General features: G+C 36.5%; 1 protein-coding gene across 1 annotated transcript in view; it reads left to right on the top strand.

Moving 5' to 3' along the window:
* Positions 1 to 26,972, top strand: part of LOC131057230 (2-oxoglutarate-dependent dioxygenase DAO-like) — a 34,205-nt gene extending 7,233 nt beyond the window's left edge. Inside the window, exon 5 of the mRNA XM_059210464.1 lies at positions 26,872 to 26,972. Within this exon, the coding sequence (XP_059066447.1) occupies positions 26,872 to 26,972 (101 nt within the window). The remainder of the gene's footprint in view (positions 1 to 26,871) is intronic.
* The last annotated feature ends 515 nt before the right edge of the window (positions 26,973 to 27,487 follow it).

Raw genomic sequence — 27,487 nt, 5'->3', positions numbered from 1 at the left:
GTAAGCTAAAGTATAGAAAAGTAAACATTATTTGAAAAAGGATATATCCATAAGTCTGTCGAACGAAGCCCCCAGCGGTATCTGCAGTACACAGTTAGGAACCGCACCCTACAAAACACACGTTAGATCACAAAATCACCTAATGCTTACTAAGGAAGGTGATGAAAATTCGAGGGTAGCTATATGCCCCCCCCTGTTTCGGCTTGCTAATTTTAGTGAGTTGAAACAGGGTATCATGTTTACCACTTCGAATTGTTGAAGAATATTGATGACAAATGCTCACAAGAAGATTTGATATGAGATCAAAAAATAATGGAGAATCATTTGGTAAGAAAGAGGACTAAATCTCAATTCCAACACAACAAAGAGTGTGAGGATTTGAGAGTTCTCTAACACAAGATGAAGGATGTAAATGAAAACAAAATGCAAAGAGAAGAAAAGAAAGGAAAAAAGCATGAATACACACATTGGTGATCCATGAGAAGAGAGAGAAAACATGGACTTCTTGCCCCTAAACCTTGTCTAGCTGATCCATGTAAGGGAGGAGAGTGAGAAAGTCTAGCCTTATGCCGCTAGTTCCACTCAACCTTGTGCATGTGTGTGTAAGTGAGGTTAGAAGCACCTCATAGGAGTCTATGCCCGAGTATGCTACAACCTGTATATGTATAGTACAAAAGCGTGACATCTCGCTCTAAGAGTCTGTGCTCTAGTTCCAAGAATAATCACCTTGCATAAAAGAAAAATGGAGACATCTCGCTCTAAGAGTCTGTGCTCTGGTTCCGAGAATGACCCATTGCTCAAAAAGTGTAATGTTTATGTCATAAGCAAAGTAGAACAAGGATACCTACCTTCATCACAAAAGAAGATACCCCAACAATGCAACAATGTCATAGATCCAAGCAAGAGAGTTTTTGCACTCTTTAAGCAAGGATAAGATAGTTGAAAAGGTATATCTTGTAGTATGTGTAAAGGAGATCCTTAGAGGAGAAGAGATCTTTGTACAAAAGATACCTATCCCCAAGAGGAATAACATCTTCTAGAATAAGACAAAGAAGAGAATAAGAATGCAATACTTCCTTCTTTTGCGAGGTGAAAGTGATTCTTAATGAAGGATGACGCTTTTTTAACCCAATTGGGAGAGTGAATTCATTATGGATGTATTTTACCAAGTGCAAATGAGGTTGTAGTCAAGGACTTACACCTCTTGTAAGAGAGAATCCTTGAACAAACAACAACAAGTGCATACAAGGAATAACATCAAGTAATAAAGTTCACACCATCCACGAAATAGGAAAAAGTGGATCCTTAGATAAAAATAAGGAAAGATCATTGCCTCCCAAGGATAAGGACAATGAGAATGACTTACACAATTTTCTAGGGAGAGATTTAGACATAAGCAAAATGTACTACATACTCACATGAGTTCATGCAAGCAAAACATTAGTGTATGTAAAATGCTCCTCACAAGAAGTGGGTAGGATAAGAAAGAGAATACACATCTTCTCCCATATCTAGGAAAAGAGAATTCTAAAGCAAAGATGATCAATATTTCCGCACTATTACCCCATAGGAACAAGAGATAACATAGAAAAATTAGGCTATTATGTTGCTTCAAAAATATGATTGCACTTGAAATTGTACCATCATGAATGACAATGAGCCCCCAGTAAATGAGCTACCAATGTCACATAATGATGAGCAACATAATATCCATTAATGTTATTTAGAGACATGATAGATTGGATGAGGTATTTGAATATGACATGCTAAATGCTCAACTATAAATGAGATCAAAAACATGTATAAAGTGATAAAAATTGAAGAAGGAAAGTTATGAGAAATCTTAGAAGAAAGATGAGTGTAATTTATTAGAGCCTTATCCCTAGAGGAAAGGACTTTATGATGAATAGGAGATAAAGATTCATAAGTGGATTTAGAAATTTGAGGGGAGTCATAAAGAGATTTGTTCATCACCAAGATTTCCTTATGAGGGGAATGAGAGTTGATAGAAGTAGAAGATGATTTAGTTGAAGTGAGATCATCATCACCACTAAATATAGCATTCACATTGAGAGATGGTCTTTTAGATGCTTTGGTGGGCTTAGAAAGATTATATCCAAGTCCAAATGAATATTCATGCATGTTATGTTCTAAAGGAACTTTAATTCCTTGTTCATTTGCGCCACAACCATTTCCACTATAGCCACTCTTAGCCAAAATGTGAAAACCACGACCATAACGATTAGCCATTTCAGAAAGAAAAGGTGGTTTTTCATAAGACAAAGAATTAAATTTTTCAGAATTAGAGGTGTGAGGAGAAGAAGTTTGAGAAGCGGCCACAAAATTATTGCTCATAGGTTCAGGTAAGACTGATTGATCTCTAGTTTCTTCCTTCTTTTTAACTTTAAGCTCTCTAGGAGGAACCCTATACTCACCTACAAAGGTGGGATTGAAATCAAGAGATCCCCAATCGTCTTCTACGAGAACCTTCTCAGGGTCAAAAGCCTTTTCATGTGTAGATTCAAGTTGAGAAGAATCTTCTTCAGGAACTTCAGACTCATCTAAAGAATTTTGATTATCAGAGGGTGATGATTCATCCATAGGTATCTTTTTTAACGAGTCATCACTAGAAGAGGAAGGCTTAGAAGAACTCCCTTTGGAAGTAGATGTTTGTAAACAAGCTTGGAAATTAGTATCACCTATCAAGGTATATGTCTTATTGTTATAAATAAATTTAACTTGTCTATGCAATGTAGAGGGGACAGCTTGCATACTATGAATCCAAGGTCTCCCTAATAGCAAGTTGTATGTTAGATTTCCCAACATAACATGGATAGGAGTAGGCAAAGTAACAGGCCCCACTGTGATGGGTAAGGTGATAATACCTAATGAAGTCTTAGCCACATTATCAAAGCCTTGAATAGGATGAGAGTCAGGCTCAATAAGGGATGTATCCACATTCATCTTATGCAATAGATTAATGCAACACACATTAAGGCCAGAACCATTATCTACCAGTGTTCGTCTTATAGCAGTGTCATTTATGATAACCACAATCATCAAAGGGATCATATTGATGTTGAATTTCACTAGTAGGCAACTCATCTTGAGTAAACACAATTTGAGCTTTAGGATTCATCACAGAGTTAACCAAAGACACTATATTACTAGATGTATTAGGTGGAGGAACATTCAAATCTTTCAAGGCATCTTGTAACATTCCATGATGAGCGGAAGAAGTTTGGATCAAATCCCAAAGGGATATCTTAGCAGGGGTAGCTTTAAGTTGTTCTATGAGATCATATTCCTTACCGAGAACTTGTGAAATACGTGGAGCTTGTGGAAGAATTGGTTGAGGATTAGGAAGAGACACTGGAGTAACAGGAGGAAGATTAGGCTGCCTATTATTTCTAGTATTATAAGTATGGGCAACCGCATGATAACTCTCTCTAGTCAGTTGCTTAGCATACTCATAAGGGATCTTAGTAGAATAATCTCCTTGCATAGTAATAATAGGTTTCTTCGGAGTGCAAAAAGAATCATTAGCATAACCACCTTGAACCACTAAGATAGGCTTATTTAAAGGTTGAGAATTTTGAGAAGGACAAGCACCTTGGACAGTGAAGAGAGGTTTGTTAGGTGTTTCATTCACATGTATCAAATTGAATGAGGATGGTTTAGAGGAATGAAAAAAAGTGTTGGAAGAATTACTGATAGTCTTCTCTTGCACTAAAATCTCATCACGGATTAAATCAATTTTAGGAGAGAGACAAGGGGTAGGCATTGATGTTCTAGTAGGAAAAGTCATACTAGGAAAGGTCATATCATCCTCTATCATCAGAGGATCTACATGGGGAATAAACTCTGTAGGAGAAGGATCAACATTACTCTCTAAAGTCTCACTTTTGAGAGGGAGATCTTTTAAAGAGATGTTAACCATTTTGCTTTGAACTAGGGTTTCCTTATGAGTAGAACCAAGTTGAGGAGAGGGAGAATAATTGAGATTCAAGGAAGGTGAGAAACTATCAAGGGAGTTTTCAATCTTGATTTCATCCCCTTTGGCTAGGGTTCTCTCATGGGGTAGAGAATAATCTACACCTTCTTCTAATGGTTCATCCCAAATAGTGAGGTTGTTGAAAGGAATGTTTGAAGTATTGTCAATTTCGGGGGAGGAGATAACATTGTTTATTAATTCCTCATCCTTAGGAGGGAGATCATCAATAGATGTGTTAAACTCATCCTCTTTCCTCAAAATATGTTCAATATGATCTTTAGGGGAGAGAGAATTAAGGAAATTTCTTATTATTTCATCTTCTTTCTCTAAGGGATGCTTATGGGTAAGACAAACTTTAGGAGAAGGGTAAGCATTTGTCATTAATTCATCATCTCTAGTTGGAATTTTGTTGGAAAAGGAAATGCCATCACTAGGAAATGTAGGGATAATGTCATCTTCTTGCACAAAAGGATCCTCATGAAGGGAGTGTTTTTTAGGAGGAACATGAACATATTTCTCCAAAGATTCATGCTTAGGAAGGAGATCTTTGAAAGAAGTGTTCATAACCTCTTGTTGCACTAACATGCCCCCATTGGAAGGACCAACTTTAGGAGAAAATAAGTCAATGTCCATCAATACCTTTTCACTTAGAGAGGCATCATGTAGGGAAGGTGAAGTAACATTGAGAAAGGTGTTTATGATATCATTCTCTTCCTCTAGGATAGCTAAATAGGAAGGGCAGATTTTAGGAGAATTGTCAAGATCACTCTTAAAGTCTTCATCCTTAGAGCATGGGAGAGTCTCAAAGGGATTGGTAGTAACTCTTTTAGGCACTAAAATGTTGTTATAGATGGGGGGAGGTTCTTTAGGAGAAGGAAAAATTGAAACAAGGGAAGCTAACCCATTATCACATCTATGAAATGAATGCATCATGACATCAATTTTCCTCTTCCAAATGATAACACATGCAAAATATCAGAATTTGAATTTGAAATAGCATAAACACTCAAATTTGAAAACATAAATCAGAATTAGAGAAGATTGGACTTCACGTCGGGTTCACCAAAATGTGTAGGGGGAAAAGTGACAATAAGCAAACATGCCCTAATTTCATTTTCAATCACACACTTGTGGAATACGAAAGAGCCTAGAGGTATCACACAATTGGCTACTTCTTTTTGTGGAAGAGAGAACCACAGGATACCTATTAGGATTTCTATTCCTTTGTTGCAAATGATAGGTAAAATGATGCAAGTTCAATTCCTAACCCCAAAGTGTAAGTATGAACTAGTAACTTTGAGCACAAGATTGTAGAATTCAGATTTAACAATGGAAAGCTGTAAACACAAGGAAAAGACAAGAATGCAGATGTGTACCTGGAGTTAAAATTTGAGTGAAAATGTTTGAGACAGGGGCGCAGGCGCCACTATCCTGATTCTGCTCCTGAAACTGCTGTTTTGCAACCTGAAAAGCTGTCAGAAAAATGCTGAATCTTGCTATCTGACAGAAGGACCCGGGCACCCAGCGCCCCTGTCCCAGGGACCAGGGCGCCCAGCGCCCCTGTCCTGGCAGGACCAGGGCACCCCACGCACCTATCCTGGTCTTTTACTTTGAAATTTGGTGTGAAGTTCTGTCTCGGTCCGCTTCCATTGGATCTACAACTTGCGGCGTCGTCCGAATCCCGAAACCTGCACTTATATCTGAAAAGGTATGGTGGGCGGCTATATAGGGTTTTGCCTTAGTCAAACCCCCACTTCAGTGATTTCCACCTCCACGAATAGCCAAGTTGTATTGTAACAGTAATGTGTGTGTAGACCTTGTGTGTGTGCAAGATCCTAAAATGCAAGCAAACTAGAGCAACCTAGAAAGTAAACCCTAATTGCTTGTAAATGATAATGTAAATGCTCCAAATCAAGATGCAAAGTGATCTAAATCATGAATACAAATGATATAATGAGGCTTATGCAAAGACATGAAAACAACATGACATCATACCCAACCCCAAGGGAGGGGTACAAGCCAATCTTTAGTCGGTGATCCCTTATTGTTCTTCAATGCCTTCAAAGCCCTAAATGGATGAATGATAGATGCTTGATGGATGGATGTTGAATGTTGTTGAAGTCTTCAAAGATCTGTTCTTTCACTGCATAGAAGGTCCTTGAAACCAAAAATTCGGATCCTTTCAAATGAAGAAAGAGAGCTCTTATATATGAAACCCTAGGTCTTAATTTCAACTTTTGGCCGACCTAGAGATTGAATCTCCCGCCAATTTCTTGGGGTTAATCTTTATTTTATGATTGGATCATGCTCCTAAAATTTCGGGAAAAATGTCCAGGACCATGTGCACGCCGGGCGCCATGGTCCCGACAACTTTTTACCAAATTTTCAGGGCCATCGGATATGATGATTTTAGAGCGAATTCCGAAGTTACAGCTGATTTCGAGATGTTTTGACCCCCGAAATCAAGCCCCCAAGTTCAAAATAGGACCTAATTAGGGTTTTTGATTAAGTGATGTATTGGGAGAATAAAATGAAAGGGGCACACTTTAATGAAAAGGGCCCAACTTTATGATATGGGAGATGATAAAATAGAACCCTAGACCTAATTAATTTAATTAATTAAGTGCTAAAGGGGAAATGCAATGCAAAATGCAAAATGTGCCAAGGCGGGTGCTAAACTAGGTGTGAAATTGTACCACCCTAGCAAGTGTGTACAATTTATGATGCTACAATCTCTAAACTGATTGTCAAGTTAAAGAAGATGAGACCTAATGTTACTTTGGTTGAATCCCCTAGAGGTGGATCAAAATCAATGCTGATGGAGCAACTAAAGGTAATCTTGGGCTAGTTGGTTGTGCGGGAGTTACTCGCGATCACAATGGTAGGCTTGTCTTAGCTATGGCACTCCCACTAGGCACCCAGACAAAACATTAAATGCAACCTACATTGGGTTACAACTGGCTATCTGAGGTTGTCATAAGAAATTCTGGTTAGAGAGTGATTCTCTATATATTAGTAGATGTTTGAGTAAAAATACTACACCCAGTTTGACGATCAAGCATTTAATACAAGAGTGTCATATCATGATGACCAAATTGGATGAATTTCAAATCTCTCATGTGTGTCGGGAAGGTAATATGCCTACAGACTATGTGGCTAATGTTAGTGTGGCGTATGAGGATGTAAGGTGGTGGATGACAATGGAAACATTCCCTATACATTTGTGTGAATTGCCAAGAGAGGACGTTGAAAATATTGTGGAAATTTTGAGCCCATTAATAATGAAAGCCTACAAAATGTGTAATATGCAGTTTAGATTCAAAATAGGGTTTCTAAATTGTTCCTAACCATCTTCTTTTTCATCTCTTGGTTCGAGCTTGGTTTCAATACTAGGGTTTTCCAAGTTTGTTGAGGAGGTGTTAATATGGGGGGACATAAAAATAGAATGGAACCTTCTTGTAATAAATGGGAAAAGAAAATGGAGTTGTGGATGAGTATTACTAATGGTGGCCTTGTGCCATATCTCAAGAAATTACATGGCTAGGATCAGAAAACAATAGAGGAATTTGTGAATGGTAGGAATGATGCCACCCTTACTACTTTTGGGACTGAATTCAGAATTGATGAGTCCTTTATTACTGAGATCACTAGTTTATAGATGGATGGAAATAATTTCTATAGGGAGAGGAAAGCTACGGAGGAATTCCTTTCGATCTTCTTTGATAAACAAAGTGAAAGATAGAGATTGTGGAAGATGGTGGACATAGGATAAACAAGGAAAGACCTTATGTCACTCTGGGTGGACATGGCTGAAGTCATTATGAGGTACATAACTTTGGATAACTATTTTGCTACCATATTTTCTTATGACTTGATGATTTTGAATCATTTTAGGCATGATAAAAGAATTTCATTATCCTTTTATTTGTTGTCCTCTCTTGAGACTTGTCTAGCAATTCATGCCAAGAATGGTAATAAACATGTTCTGGATGAATGTTTGATTATGTTTATTGTCAAATATGATAAATCTCATGGCGTCAAACCCTTTCGTATTGTGAAAACCCCCAAATCTTTGACTAGCCTCTATGTATAGGTGGTTTTCGACACTAAGATTGACGAAGAAGGGGATGGTATGGCAATGGACTAGCATGATCTCAACATGCTAGAGGACCCTGATTATTGCCCCTATGAGGAAGAGGTCCCCCATAGAATGTTACCCCTAGTACTAGTAGAAGTAGAATAAATATACACCCTAGACTAGCTGCCATTAAGTTTAAAACCCCTGCATCTAAGCCTCAAGGGTTGGGTTTGTCATGTTCAAAAAGGACAAAATTGGGGAAAACAAGGGAATCAGAGGGTAAAGTAGAAGAAATTAAATCTGACATCCCTCTCAATGTGGACCAATTGGACCCGGGAGAGAATAAAATTTATAGGGACTTTAAGGTGCTCCTGACAAACTCCACTAATGACCATGAAAAATGCTTTCACTGAGTTAGCAATGAAATAAATCTTTTAAAGGAAGGCACTAAAGATATAATTAGTACTTATACTAAGAATCTCATGCCAGAAAAAACCGATAAGCTTCTCAGAATGACCCAAAAACTCACTGAGGTTGTCAAAGTTATGAAATCAGAACATGAGTCTAGCATAGTTCAACTAGAAAGAGTATGGAGGAGATTAAGGGAAACCTTAGGAAACTTATTGAGATAAGAAAAGAAGCTATAAGTAGTAGCGTAGAAGGTCTGAGAAAGGTTAACAAGATGATGGATATCCAAAGAACCCAACCAATTATGAGTGTCCCACCTTCAATGGCTAAATTGAAAAAGAAGAATTTGGATTCAAATTTGCAAGGGACAGATTTGCAGGTTACAATTGGACACTCTACCAGAATGAGGAGAAGAAACCAGGAGAAGAGCACAATGAGATCTATAATGAAAGAGCTTGAGGAGATTAATAAGAATATGATATAGAAGAACTCAGAGCGCATGCATTCTTTGGTTTAGTTTTTTTTTTTTTTTGTTTTGTTTGGTATCATTGTTGGTTGTGTTGCTATGGGTATTTTCCCCTATTTTTGTTGTTGTTTAGATTTTCTTTTTGGACTAGTTTACTACTATTTTATTCTTTTGATTTTCTGTATGGATTTGGGTTTTGGGTCCTTGCAAAACCCATTTATCTTGCGCCTGAAAACTCTACAGAGGCGACTAAGGCACACAGAAGCGACTTTCAGAATCTACAAAAAAATAAAATATTTTTGAGGATGTAGGCGCGATTCTAGATGTCGCGAACGTGACACAAAATCAAAAACATGATCCAAAAGTATGCAGATGCAAAAATACCAAAATGTTGTCGGAAATGTCAGATCTGCAACTTCAAAACACAAAATCTGCAACAAAAGATGTTAAGTGCAAAAGGGACAAGAGTCCCACCGGGTGTGCCAAAATGTATATGGTGAAAATGGATAACAACAATGTTGAAAGACTAAATGAATTCAACCAAAAAACCCTAGCCTAACAACAACAAAGATCTACCATGACATATGAAGATTACCTAAGACAATAGAAATCAAATGAAATCACAAAGATTATACCATCACATGTCCAAAGGGTTTGGATCTCCATTCTTCCTATCTCCATTGATCTTTCTTGATATATTTTCTCTCAGATTTTATGTGCACAAGAGCTCAACAAAGAATGGAAATGTGGTTGCAAGTAGGATCGCATGTAAAAGGCGTAGTGTAGTCGAATAATCATCGGGGTTGAATGCATAGTGAGGGTTTGCTAATGAAGGAAGCATCTTCTTATATAGAAGACACTATAAGAAATGGAGGGATAAGATTGAGAGGTGTAAAAGATAAATGGTTAGCTATGATTAGAGGGTAGGTAGAGGAAATAATAAAATAATAAGAGGGTAGGTAGTTTAGGAATTAAGAGATGATTGACATGTGTCATAGGTGGAAAAGGTTAATGAATTAATTAAATAAATAAAGATTTATTCAATTAATAGAAGAAGTGGGATCAATTAAATAAATAAAATATTTATTTAATTTAGAAAAAGGATAATTTAAATAAATAAATGTATTTATTTAAATGAGAAATAAGGCTAGAAGAGGATAAATGAATTAATTAAATAGATAAAGATTTATTCAATTAATAGAAGAATTAGGCTTAGATAATTAATTAAATAAAGATATTTATTTAATTAGACAAGACAATTTTAGGTGTCTACACTATCATATCATTCTATCAATATCTTACAATAATATAAAAGAATGTATCCATGAGACTCCTCCTCTTGACTCTCTTCTTATGTTGGCCCTAAACAAACAAGAAGCTCCTAAAGTACATTAACCAACTATAGAATCACATGACCACCCATCTGATCTTGTTGCTTTTCCTCATGGCATTACCCTCCAGAAACCTAGGGATGAGGATTTCGTCAAGTACCCATATGACCACCATGTCCAAAACCTCTACCTCTAGCAGGCATCTTGTCTAACCAAAATGCAAATAGAACTATAAGATAAAATCTAGGGCAACTAATGCAAGAAAACTATTAGGGATAACCACATGGTTAACCCAAGCTAAAGTGTCATTATGCACAGTGGGCTCATATCGAACCAGAGTACCAAGTCTATGAACATGGGCTCTCATGCTAGATTAATGCCCACCAAAATACCCTAGATAAATATAACTATCTATCCAATGAATAGAGATAATTTTTTTAAAACATCTTTATCTAATACAATATAAGAACTTGAATACCAAAATGCATTAAACATCCATATACTAATATGCACATAATCGACTTAAAGCATGATCAACATGTGAACTCATTATGCAAGTGAAAAAAAATGCATCTCATTGATTCACTTTCCCTAAGGTATCTCAATGCCATTACTTAGTCTAACATTGAACCATGTCAATATCCTACTAATTATTTCAACATATTATATACTATCATATCCTTTTATTAATATATTACAATAATATTAAAGAATGTATCCATGAGACTCCTCCTCTTGACTCTCTTCTTGTCTCGCCCCTAAACAAATAAAGAACCTCCTAAAGTACATTAACCAATTGCAAAATCACATCACCACTTTGCTGATCCTCTTGCTTCTCCTCATGGGATGACCCTTCAAAAACCTAGGGATGTGGATTCCGTTGAGTACCCATACGACCACCATGTCCACAACCTCTACCTCTAGTAGGCATCTTGTCTAACCAAAATGCAAATGAACTTATAAGATAAAATCTAGGGAAACTAATGCAAGAAAACTAGTAGGGATAACCACATGGCTGACCCAAGCTAAAGTGCCCTTATGCACAATAGTCTCATATCAAACCAGAGTACCCAGTGTATGGACATGGACTTTGATGCTAGATTATTTCCCACCAAAATACCCTAGATAAATATAACTACCTATCCAACAAATAGAGATAATTTTTTTTAAAACATCTTTATCTAATGCAACATAAGAACTTTAATACCAAAATGCATTAAAAATCCATACACTAATATGCACATAATCGACTTAAACCATGATCAACATGTAAACTCATTATGCAAGCAAAAATAAATGCAACTCATTGATTAACTTTCCCTAAGGTATCTCAATTCCATTACTTAGTCTAACATTGAACCATGTCAACGTCCTACTAATTCTTTCAAGATATTATATACTATCATACACTTCTATCAATATCTTACAATACATAAGAGGATGTATCCATGGGACTCCTCTTGTTGAATCTCTTCCTATCTCAGGCCTAAACAAAAAAGAAGCTATTGAAGCATATTAACCAACTGCACAATCATATCACCACCCTGCTAATCCTGTTGCTGCTCCTCAAGGCATGACCCTCCAAAAACTGAGGGATGAGGTTTTCATCGAGTACCCATATGGCCACCACGTCTAGAACCTCTACCTCTAGCAGGCATCTTGTCTAACCAAAATGCAAATGAAACTATAACATAAAATTTAGGCCAACTAATGCAAGAAAAATAGTAGGAATAACCACATGGCTAACCCAAGCTAAAGTTCCATTATGGATAGTGGGCTCATATCAAACCAGATTACCTAGTGTATAAACATGGGCTCTGATGCTAGATTATTGCCCACCAAAATACCCTAGAAAATATAACTAACTATCCAACAAAAAGAGATTGTTTTTTTTTTAAACATCTTTATCTAATGCAACATAAGCAAATTTAATACCCAAATGCATTAAACATCCATATAATAATATGCACATAATCAACTTAAAGCATGATCAACATGTGAACTCATTACGCAAGCGAAAATAAATGCAACTCATGGATTAACTTTCCTTAAGGTACCTGAATGCCATTACTTAGTATTACATTGAACCATGTCAACATCCTACTAATTCTTTTAATATATTATATACTATCATATCCTTCTATCAATATCTTACAATAACATAAAAGAATGTATCCATTAATCTATCATATTAAATATAGCCAATTACTAATAGTTCTTTCTAATTATTTTTTAACACCAATCCAAATGTTCCTAGTTTCCCGACTCTTCTATGCATAATCATTCCTTCATTATTCCATTACTAAACATCATTGACAACAAATATAATCCATTACCTTTATCATTAACAATCATGTACATTAGCATAATACTGAATACATAACCTTTCCAAAGATAAATACAATAAGAAACTATACTCTTTTCTAATCTAGGAACATATATTCTAACTCCATTAAGATTAATCCATAATGCCTTAACACTAACCATTTTTTTCAACTCCTTCCTATATAGATGATCAATATCCAATGCTAGTATTAATTTAACAAGAACTACAACATCATGTTCCATTCCAAGAGCCATTTCTATAACATATTACATCATTTTACAATATATATGAGCAGAATACCCCTTTTACACCATAATACATAGTTCCAATGTACAAATACTACTATCTCATCAACCCACTAATGTAAGGCTGCATGAATCATAATACATCAATCCTCTCCAAGATTCTATCCATAGTTAATGAGAAAGAAACCACAGCTATGCACAAGAGAATTCAACAAAGAACATCCCAATGGAATAAGACATCAAACCACCCAGCCATGCAGAACCATAAGGAACAATCCCACATTCTACAAAGAATGACACAAGATCCCATACAAACTCTAGATCTAAGTTGACACCTAATAACCAGGGGATACAACCAAAATGTCTTTAAATGAAAACCACAAGAACAATACTTCAACACAGCACACGATTAAGTCAAAGATGAACATAAAAAACAAGACCTCTATAGGTTTCTCAAGAAATCATGGCTTAAGGTGTTAGGACCTACGTGTAGGGAAGGATTTTCATCGCATGATATCACCATAAATCAACAATGAGAGCTTGGGAACCTATCTCGACATCCATGATACCCATGCGGAGCCATCTCGATCTATGAGGAAGTAAGGGAGATCAGCTTACCTCGATTATGAAGGCCTTCCCAGACCCATCTTGGATCAACATTATCATACATAGGCCAAGTATTAGGGTGCCACAAGTTCATTATTTATCTTATTAGATTGAATTACTACTACCCATCCCTCTTGGATTAATTAATTAAGTTATTACTTATTTACAAGGTAAACTTCCATTAGCTATCCTGGTATTATAGACCCTAGGTAACTTGGCTATCTAATCTTCATGACCCTAGTTACTCACTTGGAAGACCACTCCATCAGACATGCACCAAGACCTTGGATAGAAATGAAAACATAACATAACCAAGGGCTCTCAATAACCCATAGCTTGACTATCCAAGGTCCTTGATCAAATAATAATTAACACATATATGCATATCATATACCAATAGTCATAGTAAATAATGCCTAACAAAGATGACTATTTGAGTTGCAAATTATTCAATCAGATCCAAATCTCTATACTCTATAGGTAGACCAGAGAAAGATATCCAAAAGGGAGCAAATTTGCATAATTCAAAGTCTGGCTTGAAATTATGGATCATTTCAAAGTGAAGAGCCCAAACCCATTGCAAAATAACCCTTAGACCTATGAACTATATATAATTTCTCTTTTGATATAGTTTATAGGTTTAAGGGTTAGTTTTTCAATGGGTTTGGGGTCTTCACTCTTAAATGTATCCCTAATTTTAAACAAGACTCTGAATTATGAAAACTTCCTCCCTTATGGATCCCTTTTCTTGGTCTGCCTCTAGAGTATAGATATATGAATCTGATTGAATTATTTACAAATCAAATAGGCATCTTTGTTAGGCATGATTTAGTACCATTTAAAATAATGAATCTTCAAGTAAGAGCATGCCTCTTTCTAGACCTCTCCAAACCCTTCCCCAAGAGGTTGTCAATCATGTCAAAATTTTGTTCTTGGGCTCAAGATATTATGGTTCAATATTCTTATATAGTTGAGGACCACTCAAATTTGTTGAGTCACTTCACTACAAAATGTTAGGGATTAAATTGCCCTCTAGTGAGGGTATGTGATAATCATTCTTCAGATCCAAAAAATTCTTTATTATCTTCTTAGTTGGTGGGAGATATTTAGGAAGTGGATTTGTGGGAAGAAACACATTCTCAGGGTTTATGAGTAAATATTGACAAAGAGGTTGGTCATCGACATGAGAAAAGGGAGAAGAGTCAACATCTCTTAACCAAACCTCATAACCATTCCAACATTTTTCTGTGTCCAATTTTCTTGAGGAAGAACACGGATTCTTTGCTACATTTTTTAAGTAAATGGTCGATGCATGCAAATCTGGGTAATCCTATAGCTCTAAGAATTACCATTCTTGTGGTTTATCATCTCTCCCAATCATTGGTACCATTTACATCAAATCTCAACACTAATAGTGATATTTTGATACAGTTTAAGCTCCCCTTCTTAAAGATCAGCAGACAATGGAACAACTCAACAAAGCATGCTCCTTATTTTTAGATGATTTGTTACAACAAGAAAGTGCTTTACTTAGTATTGAAGGTCTGAATCATTTATAACATACCTTGTTGGAGAAGAATAAATCACCACCATCTCAATCAGAGATGCCAACTCTTAGAACAAATTTGATAAAGATTAACGAATCAACTCTCAATGTTATTAATTTGAAGGGTAGTAAAGAGTAGAGGGTTCTCAATCAAGATCCTTTATTTCTACAGTTTGAACCTCCTAGAAATATTACATGCTTTGAAGATGAGGAACATAGGATTGGTTTATTATAGGAATAAAATGGTTTTGAAGATGTCAAGGATATAAAAGAAGAGTATTGTTCCTCTTGATTAGCAAAGGGAGAATACATGAATAGACATTGCAGGAATTTCCTCCATGTATCAAACAAGGTCTAAGAAAATAGTTACTACTCCTACCCCAAGAAGAAGAGGTAGGTTTCTTAAGAAGAAGAGATTGTTTAAGAAGATGAAAGAGGAAGTGCAATTGGGAGTGCAATCTACATTATATGATAAATTATGTTTTGGGAGAGCGATTAACTCTCCTATTCAATAATGAGGATTATAACATAAAATGTTAGAGGGCATAAATGCCCCTAACAAGAGACGCCTCATCAAGTCTTAGATTGATTTTTGTGGGAATGATGTTTATCTACTTCAAGAAACTAATTTCTTAGCAGATCAAGATTTGCAACCTTTTAAAAATTGGAAAGGGTGGTAGTTTGTTCCTCTTAGGCTATTGGTGCCTTAGGGGTCTTGGTGGTTCTTTGGGAAGATCAAAAAATTTAGGTGCATCCATTGGAGGTAAAGGATAATTTCATACATGTTAAGGTCATGGAGGAAAGGATTTTTTTTCATTTGATTACAGTTTATGGTCTAAACTCCACAGCATATAAAAAAGTTGTTAGGACCCATAGGAAACTGAGAGGGGGGGTGAATTAGTTGTCTAATAATTTCAAGCCAAATATAACTTAATCAAACTTGATACTTAATACTAGTAAACCAAACTTAATGCTGGTTAACAGATTAATAGTTAATATTAATACCGGTGAAGCTTAATGCATGAAATAGAAAGAGAAACAACATCCACAACACATAACACAAAGATTTGTATGTGGAAACCCTGTAAGGGGAAAAACCACGATGGGAAACCTTACCCACAATCAGATGATACTACTGCAAATAGTATGTGTGTATAAATGGGGTCTGCGCATGCAAAAAGTCCAGCTTCCTAAAGCTCACTGCTTAATTACAAGAAGGGAGTCACACTAACTACAATTGGATGATTAAATCCAATGATAATGTACTGCTTAAAGTAGCATCTCCAATGCTGGATTAAGTATCGATTAAGCTCTGATTATCTCCTTCAAACTTTCCTTGAACCTTCTCTATGGTATGCTCATATGATCTTCAATATTCACACATACCATATTACAATACCATAACCATATATAGTTATCTTTCTTCAACCTATTACATTATCTCAGAAATGAGATCTTACATATATACCAAAACCTAAGGCCAAATGTGTAGGTCATCTCACTAAGAATATTACAATAAAATCAATTATAAGTAATTCAAGATGTGATGCATCATGTCAGCTCAATATCAATATCAATTGATTAAACCATCTCCATAATGCAGCATGCTGATCTAGAATAGATAACGCATGTTGGTCCATAACCTAGACCAATTTACTTGTAACAACAAATATGTCAACCCGATTAGACCAATAACCGAATTACCAAAACCAAGTGTCCAAACCATGTCTTCAACATAACCAAGTGATCTCTAGATGATAACAAGTCATCCTTAGTGCCGATGAACAATATAACCTACCGGTGAACCAAATACTAGTGACTGTGCATAAGTCACTGAACTTGTCGATGAACATAACCAAAGATCTCCAGAAGGATAAGTGTTCATAAGTGTTGACATCAATGACAAAAGCATTGCAACATATCTGTAATACCAACAAAAGTTGTATGGGATTCTCTATCCTATTGCCTTTCTCAATTCATGGATGAACCTTTCATCTTGGGGGAAGATTTTAATGTAGTTTTGTACTCAAGAGATAAGAAAGGAGGTATCACTAGTCCTCCTAAGACCATGCAGGACTAAATAATGATTTTGTTGCCAATAATGCTCAATTCACATGGTCAAATCGAGGATAAGGTTTTCATTATATTGTAGTTAGGTTGGACAAATTTTTTGTTAACCCAATATGGTGTTCCTCTCTTGGTATTATGAATAGTCAAATTTTACCCTTGATTGGTTCTAATCATTTTTCTCTTCAAGTGGATATTCCTTTTAAGCCTATTGTCAAAAATTATACTTCCTCATTTAGGTTTCAACAAATGTGGTTTAGGGACATTTCATTTGTTCGAAATATTCAAAAATGGAGCTAAGAGAGCCACCAGTTGTAAAAGGCTCTATGATGTTCCATTTTTCTATAAAATTACAATGGCTCAAGTCCAAAATAAAGGAATCAAACTTCATGGTATTTAAAAATATCTTTGTGAAGAAGTCTCAGCTAGAAGAATCCATCAATATTTTAAATGAACACATTATTCAAAATGGCATTAATGCAAATTAATATAAGTAGAAAGTGTCTCTAAATCGACAACTCCAAGAAATTTTGTTGAGAGAGGAAGTGTACTGGAAGAAGAAATCTAGGGAACAATGGCTGAGAGAAGGAGATAGGAACACAAAAAAATTTCATGCCTCAGTCAAAATGAAGATAGTCAATAGTATGATTACCAAAAATAAAATTGGAGATGGCGAGGTTCTTCGGATAATGACAAAATATAAAATGAGGTAGTCAAGTTCTTCTCATTTATTTTTTTGAAATTAGTAATGGAAGATGAAGACCTATAATTGAAAACCCATGAAATTCTCAGTCATATTTCTATCTCGATTACAAATCAAGATAATTTGTATTTGATGAAGTCCTTCTCTCTAGAAGAAATGAAAAATGCAGTGTTCTCCATGCACTCTGATAAGGCTTCGGGCCTAGATGGATTCCCCGCAGTATTCTTTCAAAAATGTTGGTTTTCTCTAGGGTCAAATGCGTGGAGGGTGGTTGATGAATCAAGGAAAAATGGAAATGTTTTGAAACAATTCAATACTAATTTAATTGTCCTTATCCTAAAGATGGCTAATATGTCCTCTTTTGCAGAATTTAGGCCTATATCACTATGAAATACAATTTATAAGATCATCACTGAAGTCATCTCTATAAGAATTGCATCATTCATTCCAAGAATTATTTCTATTGAGTAGGGTGGGTTTGTTATGGGGAGAGAAACAATAGAGGGATCCTTGGTAGTTCACGAAATAGTGCACTCAATTATGAAACACAAAGAGGAGGCAATGTTGATTAAGATAGATCTGATGAAGGCATACGACAAAGTTAGCTGACAATTTTTGCAGAAAGTCCTCCTTAAATTTGGTTTTTCAAAATTATTGTGTAAATGGGTTTTGTCTTGCATATCTGGTGCTGAGATCTCAACCTTAGCCAATGGCTCCCCAGTGAGATTTTTCTCTCCATCTCAAGGTGTTAGGCAGGGAGATCCATTATCCTCTTCACTCTTCATTATTATGGTTGCGAGCTTAAGTTGATGGATACAATATCAACATAGTTCCTATTTATGGAAAGGTATTGTTATTATTCAAACTCAAATCAAGGTCACACACTACTTATTTACTAATGATACTATTTTTGGGGAGGAGGAGGCAAAGGTAATCAAGAAGGCTATGCAATAGTATTGTGAAGTTTCTGGACAAGGTAAATGAGATCAAATCTAAAGTGTTATTTTGCAACTATTCTTCTGCATTCTCTTCAAAAGTGAAAACAATCATCTCATTTGAAAAGGCTTGTTTCCTTGTAAGTGTATGGGAATCTCATTTTTTTCAAGAAAAAATAAGAGATGATATTGGACCTCTTTAGTTTTGGCAATTAAGAACAAAATTGCATCTTTGAAAAATAGCTGGTTGTCATTATCTAGTAGAATTTATTGATAAAATCAGTATTTTCTTTGGTTCCTAATTACATGATGTCTATTCCTCCTATGCCATTGAAAATTAGATCATAACTACAAGTCATCCTCAAAACCTTTTTGAGGAAAGGAAATAGGAGTCCTAAGAACAAGATTCATTTAATAACATGGGATAAGGTGTGCTTTCCAAAATCTTGTGGGGGTGTAGGTATCCCTGATTTTGAAGATAGAAATGTTGCTTTATGAGAAAAGCCATCTTGGAAAAAGTATACCCATCCCTCTTCATTATGGGATACTATCATAAGGAGTAAGTATCTGGATTCTGATCTCCCTGAAAGAATATCTATGATCCTAGATCCTCCCAAAGGTTCTCAAATGTGGAATTTCATAATAAAATGCAGAAATTTTTTTGCCTAAATTGTCCTGGATTGTTCATGATGGAAAATATATTAGGTTTTGCGAGGATTCATGGAATGGATTTGCACCACTAGAGAGAATGGAAGGACTAAAAGTCATCAAAAAAAAAAAGAAAAATGAATGGGGTGTTCTTCTTTGTAATTATTTTCAAGCTGACAATTCCAGTGGTAATTGGGTAGTTAACTGGAGGAACCTTGACAGGATTAATACTCCTACTGATCAGAAAGAATTGTTAAAGGAGGAATTGAATGCAAGGAATATCTTTTATAATAATTATATAGATAAGCTTGTGTGTCTCAAAAAAAGTAGGTACATATTCTATTAGGGAAGGTTATAGGTTTCGTTTATCAAAAAAGTTAGATAACTATTTTAGAAGATTATCCTTCTGTTGGAAAAATAGTGGTTTGTAGAAAGATGGAGCATTTTCTTGGCTTTCTTTAAGAGAAATAATTTTAACAATTTATAGATCAAATAGATTAGGTATTGCACACATTTTTTATTGTGTACTCTGTAACAAGGAGAATGAGTCAGTTGATCATTTTCTTTGGAACTAAGAAGTTGCAAATCATTGATGGAAATGGCTGATAGAGAAATTGGGATGGTATTCCCCTTTACAGTCAACAATCACTGTCACTTTTGATTCATGGTCAAATTTGTTCTCAAATGCATTTTTTGTCATTATTTGGGAAGTTGCACCAACTTTCTTGATTTGGAACTTATCATGGGAAAGGAATAGGCATATTTTTAGACAAGAACAAAATTAGCTGAAAGAGATAGTTAGCAAAGTTGAGTTTTCAATCTCAAAGATTGTGAATGTGTATATATATCTAAGTACAAGAAATTATACTCTTCATTCACATATTGGGATGATATGTTACTTATCAGATAGAATTTTTTGAAAATGCCTTTTAAAGGAATTTTGATGATTAATTGAAAATGTAGGATAAATAGAAAGGAGATTAGATCGAAGCCCCCTTAATTGCATTATCTAAAATTTTATTTTGGTGGAGTGGAAAGTGGAAATCCAGGTGTGCCAAGCATTGGGTGTGTGATTTGAAATCATGCTGGTAAGGTCCTTAGTGCATGATTTGCAAGACTGTCAGATGGAACAAATAATTTGGCATAATCTAGAGCATTATATTTTGGTGTCAAGTTAGGTGTTTTCTTTGGGGTAGACAAGCTCATAATTGAGGGAGATTCAATGAATATTATATCAGAAACTAAGAAGTTACAAGCTAGTTCTTGGAGTATTGATTACATAATTCAAGAGGCCAAGGAATCACTCAAAAAAAAATTGATTATATTATCCAACATTGTTTTAGAGAAGCCAATAAATTAGAAGATCTCTTTGGAAATAAAGGTTGTTCTTTAGAAGAGAGTGACCAATATTTGTCAGCCGCTCAAATAAAGAGATTAGAAGATGCTAATAGGAATAGATAGTCTATAGAAGTAGGGTTAATCTAAGCATGGGGATAAAATTCTCATGCAAGAAGTCATATTTCTTTCTCTAGAATTGGTGTCTAAAATAAATCAAGACACACCATTTGATTAATTTGTTTGTTTCTCATGGCTGCTATGTATCATGTCTATGAGAAGGTTTTCATACTCTTGGTGGCTCTCCATGTAGGTCTTGTAGGCAATATTGCATTATAACAGACAATAAAAGATTGTTGGCATTTCATAAGGATATTGAGAAGGTTGTTGATTATTATGGATATAACTGATTAAAGATGTTTACTATCTTGATATTATTATTTTGTCATTGATGTCAAGAAATTGATTTTCTAATTCAGTATGATGTTTCCATATCTTGAGAAGTATGATTTAAAAGAGTATAAAGATGTCGGTAAAAGACATAGGAAAGAATATGATGAATAAGGGGATGAATTAAGGTATTCAATGGGAAACTACTACCGAGTCAGACAATGATAAGATCATGATGTTTAGATTGTTTTAACATCATACACATGTTGTAAATTGTAAAGGTTAATACTATACTATGTTATCAAGCAAAGAACCTAGTTGGTAAACCCTAAGGAACCTAGTCGATAAACACTAAGGTTATCGCTATCGGTTAATGAAGGTGGTATGTCTTCCAAGTGAAGTTTAGTATTCATCGAGTTATAACTGAGTTGTTACCGAGTTGTAACCGAGCTATAACAAAATGCATTAAATGTTTGTATGCATTATTTAATGAAGGAAGTTGATGAGCTGGAACTAATTAAATGATTAGTGAGCTGTGGATGAAGTTTGTTAACGAACCTAAGGCAATGGAAAGTCAGCATGAAGATCTATAGTGCAGATTGAACCACAATACCCTGGCACAAGTTCCAAGACTAATATGCAAGTTCCAAGGCGGGGTAAAATGTTTTCAGATCGAAAGATGCATTGAACCTAGACAAGATTGAAGATCTGATGGCTATGATTGATCATGGGAAATGTGATCAAGGAGATTAAGCAGTTATCTAATTGTTTATAAATAGGAAATTGCTAATAAACAATGTATGTGGGCAAGTTCATGCATAGGGATGCTACATAGTGATTACCAAGCATAAAGCTTGAAGACCTATTTGAATAACAAAGTATAGAAGCCCAGTAGATAGACAAGATTAGTTCTATGTCTAGATTGTATTGAACAAATAGGAATCTGCTTTAACATTTTAGATGTGAAGTTGCAGATAGATTTTTATTACTGTTATTTTGAGAAAGTGACAGAAAATCTCTTAACCAAGTGGACTTAACAGTATTATTTGTAAAACCCTCTAGCAAGGTGACATTCTGATTGAGTGTTTGAAATCCTTTAACAAGGTCACTTCTAACAAGGTGAAGATCCTAACAGATCTGAGGGAAATCCCTTAACCGGGTCACCTCTAGCAATGTGTTTGTAATCTTTAACAAGATTTACTTTTAACTGAGCATACTCTAGAAGAGTATATTTCTTAGTGGGTCCAAAATCCCACAATGGTTTTTCCCTATTTGGGTTTCTACATTAAATCTGGTGTTATGAGGTCTATGATATTTATATGCTTTTGAGTTTTCATGTTTGATAGTTTTGGTTATATTACTGATATATATGTTACTGAGGTTGAATCTGATGTTTTAATGGAAGATTAAGTTTGTATGATTCACCCCCCCTCACCCTCTCATCTTGTTGGCTATTGGATTTGTACTTATATTAAGTATCAGAACTATCAATTGGTGTCAGAGCTTTGGACTCCAAAAGGAAAAGTTTAAAGGCAGTTGAGTTAAAGATCCAAAGATGTATAAGAGGGATGCACCAAAGTTGAACAAGTCAAGTTTCTCTACATGGCAGAAAAGGATGAAGCTACATCTATCAGGAATTGGAGAATATGTTGTATAGTATCTGGAGAATGATTTTGTTACACCAAGCACCTATCCATCGACTATGGAAGAGACAAAGGCAAAGCAAGGACATATTCAAGCAATGATTGAAATAACATCTGCATTGACCGACTCAAAGTTTAATGATCTAGAAGGCTGCAATGATGCAAAGGCTATGTGGGATAAGCTCATATCAGTATATCGAGCAGATGAACATGTTCAAAGAGAAAAAGTAGATAGTCTAAGAGGAAAACTTGAATCTATGAGGATGAATGAAGGGGAGAACATAACTCAGTACAGTACAAGACTAAATGAGATTGTGAATCAAATCAAAGGAGCAAGTGGAACTATTGAAGAAAAGGATATAACTGTTGGATTTTGCCAAGATCAAGAAGTCATTGAAATGTACAAGATAGAGACATAATATGGGACAAGAATAAACTGTATTCTCATCAATAGAAAATGATCAATAATTGTTACATACAATGTAGATGAGCCTGCTTATATAGGCAAGGCTAGGGATATGTAAGAGCACACAAACATGACATGTGGCTCAATAAGAAACAAGGGTAGGTAGGAAATAGGTGTGGGTAGGTAGGAGAAATAATATAATATTCCACATGAGGTGGATCACCCACCGAAGGTGGAATTATCACTCCACAATAAGTGGATATGATAGTGTAATAACAAGATCAACACCATAAGAGGTGGAATTTCTCCTACACACACTATCCCAATGTGGCACAAACACCGAAGTGTCTCATATCCAAACTACTATGAAATGCATTATCCTAAGTAAACTTAAGTAAGTGTAATAATATCCATGATGAATAATTATTTACACCAACACCCCCCCTTAAGTGCAACTTAGGGGAATGCACTTAAGTCTACAATGCAACTAAGCAATGCAAGATGGGTCCCGGCTACGAGGCCATGTTAGGTACCCATGCACAAATGCAAATGCATGCAAACCAATGCAATGAAATCTCTCGCAAAGTGGGGAAAGAGAGAAAAACCCAATGGGAAAAAACCCTCCCCCAAAAGAGAGATGAAAGCTATACAAGAGAACTCTCAAAGAAGTATGTGAGGAACAAAACCCCATGTGAGGAAAAAGTCCCCCCCATACGAGAGAAGAAGAGAAGTCAAACTGTGATCCTCTCTCAATGAAGAATCTGCACCAATGATAGAAGCTCGATGTATGAAGAAACTGCTCCACGAACGTCGAACAACATTCCTCCCCTTAGGAAGAAACAAAACCAAAGGTGTATCCATGAAGTCTCCCCAATCATGAAGGGAAGATGTATGAAGAAAACTCATGATGAAAGGAATCTCTGAAAACTGCTCAAATGTCCCCATGTCGATGCTGAAAGATACCCCTTCCAAAGATGGTAAACTATGCCATACTGCTGAAAAAGGAACTCCAACATCTAGTGGAGATGGATGTAGAACAATATCCAAAGACTCATGTGTCTCCTCAAAGAATAAAGAGACCTCCTCCAACTGTTGTACATAAGTATCCACAATCATGTCAACCTCGAAAGAATGATCATGTAGAGAATGAACAAGAGGGTCAGAGTGTGCCCTCGCAACAATCGAAGAAGGATCATCTTCATCAAAGAGAAGATGTATGTCATCAATGATGTCTCCCAAATCTGCAATGTAGGATTCCACAAACAAACCTGCAATGTCTGTCAAGTAATCATTCCATGAATCTGAAGCTAGAAGACAATGTATATCCTACTGCACTGAATCACATGAAGGCAAAACTATCGCACTATCTGCATCATCAGGTGCAATAGGTGATGTGATATCAATATGAGAAGATGAAATACAAGACTCAAGAACGGGGTCACATGTGAGAATCCCCAAATTCAAGTGTCCAAAGTTCTCCTCATAATCTGAACCATCACAATAAGTGTGATCAACATGTGTGAAATCATCAAATGTGAAATCATCATCATCAACAAAATCTGAAAAGGAGTATAACCGAGATGCATGATCAACCACCCAAGTTGCAATGATAGCTCTAGTCTCCATGTCTCTAATAAAAACTGAGTCAGGTGTGAACTCCACAACTCTCTTAGTTGCGCCATGTGTGATTTGATAGATAGAAAGGAGATTGTTTGTCAAGTGGGGTACACACAACACATCATTGAAGGAGTTATCCCCAATGTCAATAGATCCTTTCCCAATCACATCCATGTATGTATGATTGCCCATCAAAATCTGAGGCATGGTGCAAGGCTCAAATGTAGAGAACATAGATTGTGAAGATGCCATATGATGAGAAGCCCCTGAATCTAGAAGCCATCTCTCTGAAGTATGATTTGTTGTAGCACATAGAGCTTGTCCTTTTCTTGTTCCAAAAGAGTGAGTTTTTCCACTTGTAGAAGCCATGAATGCTTGCCCTTTTCCTTTTGAATGTGAGGAAGTGGAAGTTGATGAATCATCCTTCTTGTAGACTTTAGGCAAATCAATGTTATGCTTTTTGATGATATGTGTGAGCTCATCAATCTTCTTAGTATGGCAACGATGTTCCTCATGACCAATCTTTTTACAATAAGCACAAGTAGGTCTCTCTCTCTTTGGTGAATTATCTTTCTTGGAAGAAGATGAATCTCCTTGTTGTGGAGAAGATGATGCTTTGTCTTTAGGCTTTGATTGCCATTTCTTCTTGTTTGAGTTGTCCTCTCCTTGATTTCCTTTGTTTCCTTGAGTTGCCACTAATGCTTGAGACTTAGAAGAAGCCTTAAGAATGCCCATGCTTATCAACTTAGTTTGTTCCATCATCAACATTTCATTGAAAGCATCAAATGTAGGCATTTTGTAGCTTGAACCCATTGTCATCCTATGAGTTTGGAAACTAGAAACAAATGTTGCATATTCTTGTGGAAGCTTCCCTATCAAGTTGAATATCAATTGAGTATCCTTCTTATCAATGCCACAATCTTTGAGTTGTGCCCTCAACTCATTTGCCTTAGTGACATAATCTTGTATAGTATCAAAGTTCTTGGGATCTAACATGGTGAGATCACTATCAATTTGATATCCCCTAATCTCATCAACTTGACCATACAAGTCTTGAAACTTTTGCCAAGCATCCTTGATTAGAGTACATTTCTCAATATAAAAAATGAGATCCTTTGATACATACTTTCTTAAGGTACCAATTGCCATGATATTTTTAGTGAGCCAATCTAAGTGACCAACTGGATCAGCCTTAGGATCAGCTGGAGCAACAATAGTTCCATCAATGTAATGAGTGAGTCCTTTTTCCATAAGTTTACTCCATGCATCAATTTTCCAAGTAGCATAGTTATGTGGAGTTAAGAGAGGAAACTTAGAAGAACCCATAGCAGCAAAAAGGAAAGAACACAAGAGCAAAAAAGCACAAGAGACACCCCCCAAATTCAATCAATCAAAGTACCCCCCCAAAAGTGATGATTTTGGCACTTTATACTTAGTGCGATTACAATGAGCCACTTGCAAAACAAGGCAAAGTGGGCTTATGATGCAAATTTTACAACTTCTCAAATGAGATACAAGAGACTTCAATCAATAGTGCAATGAATCTAACTGAGATTCAAGCAAATATACAAGTACCAAGAGAGCAAAAAATGGCCAAGATCTGAAAGTACAATTTTTACTTACAATGACATCAATCTGATAGCATCATGTGAAAGTAGATCAAAAAATACGCACTTTAAAAAAAAATGGCACCTAAAAAGGAGGTCAGATGACCCCAAACGAAGCCTCTGAAGTTGCAAAAACTGGGATTACTCAGGGATAGTCACCAAAAACTGCATTTTCTGAAAAATCCGTGCATCAAAAACAAAAAATTCTCTCACCACTGCGGAGAGCACGAAATTCTAGCCCATTTCAAAAAAAATTGCACCCAAAAAGGAGCAAAAATGAGCAAGTTATGGCCATTTGAAGTTGAACTGCAAAATCAAAAATGCAAATGAGAGGGGGTCAAAAAATTTTCAAACCCTGCTGATGTGGCGCTGATGTCAGAAATTCACTGGGTTAAATTTGACGGCCATATGACCGTCGCCAAAACTTCGCTGCCTGGTTGACTGGGCGTCCGTACCGTACGGACAGACTACGTGGATAGCTGACTGTACAGTCCGTACTGTACGAAATATGATGTGGCAGACGATGTGGCTACTGATGTGGCAGTCCGCACGGATGACTGTGTGTACGGTATATCCACGTGGCATAGTACGGAAGCGGCTGCCTTGTCGTACGGAAAATGACGTGTCTGTGTTATGTCCACGGGCCACGGACGTCCTGCCACGTGGCGGGCATGGATTCGCCTGCCTGGATGCCGCGTGGCGGAGGATGCCTGAGCTCGACGGGTGCTGCGTGGAGGTACCTGATGGACGTAGCGTCGGTGTCGTATAGGCTTCGGCGGGGAGAGGCAAGGACGGAGCGAGGCGGAGGCTGCCGGCACGGGGAGCTGCGGGCGGAGGGAGGCGGCGGAGCCAGAGGCCGCAGCGGGCGCCAGGGACGGGAGGAGCCGGAGCTGAGCGCGGACAGCGGCGGCGGGACGATCTCGGCGGGTGGTCTTCGGCGCGTTGAATGGTGCTCTGCGAACAGGTACACGGGCGCTGCAGGTACGGATCTGACAGGGTACGCGCGACAGAATGGACAGGTACGTCTGCAGACCTGCAATAACGTGCAGACACGCGGGGGTACGGACGGGTACGGGGGTCTGCGGACCCCCAAACAACTTCTTTTTTTTTTTGATTTTTTTTTTATTTGCCTTTTC

The sequence above is a fragment of the Cryptomeria japonica genome, chromosome 8 (assembly GCF_030272615.1).
Source record: "Cryptomeria japonica chromosome 8, Sugi_1.0, whole genome shotgun sequence".
In the NCBI taxonomy this organism is placed as follows: domain Eukaryota; kingdom Viridiplantae; phylum Streptophyta; class Pinopsida; order Cupressales; family Cupressaceae; genus Cryptomeria; species Cryptomeria japonica.
This window is presented reverse-complemented; position numbering and strand designations above follow the sequence as displayed.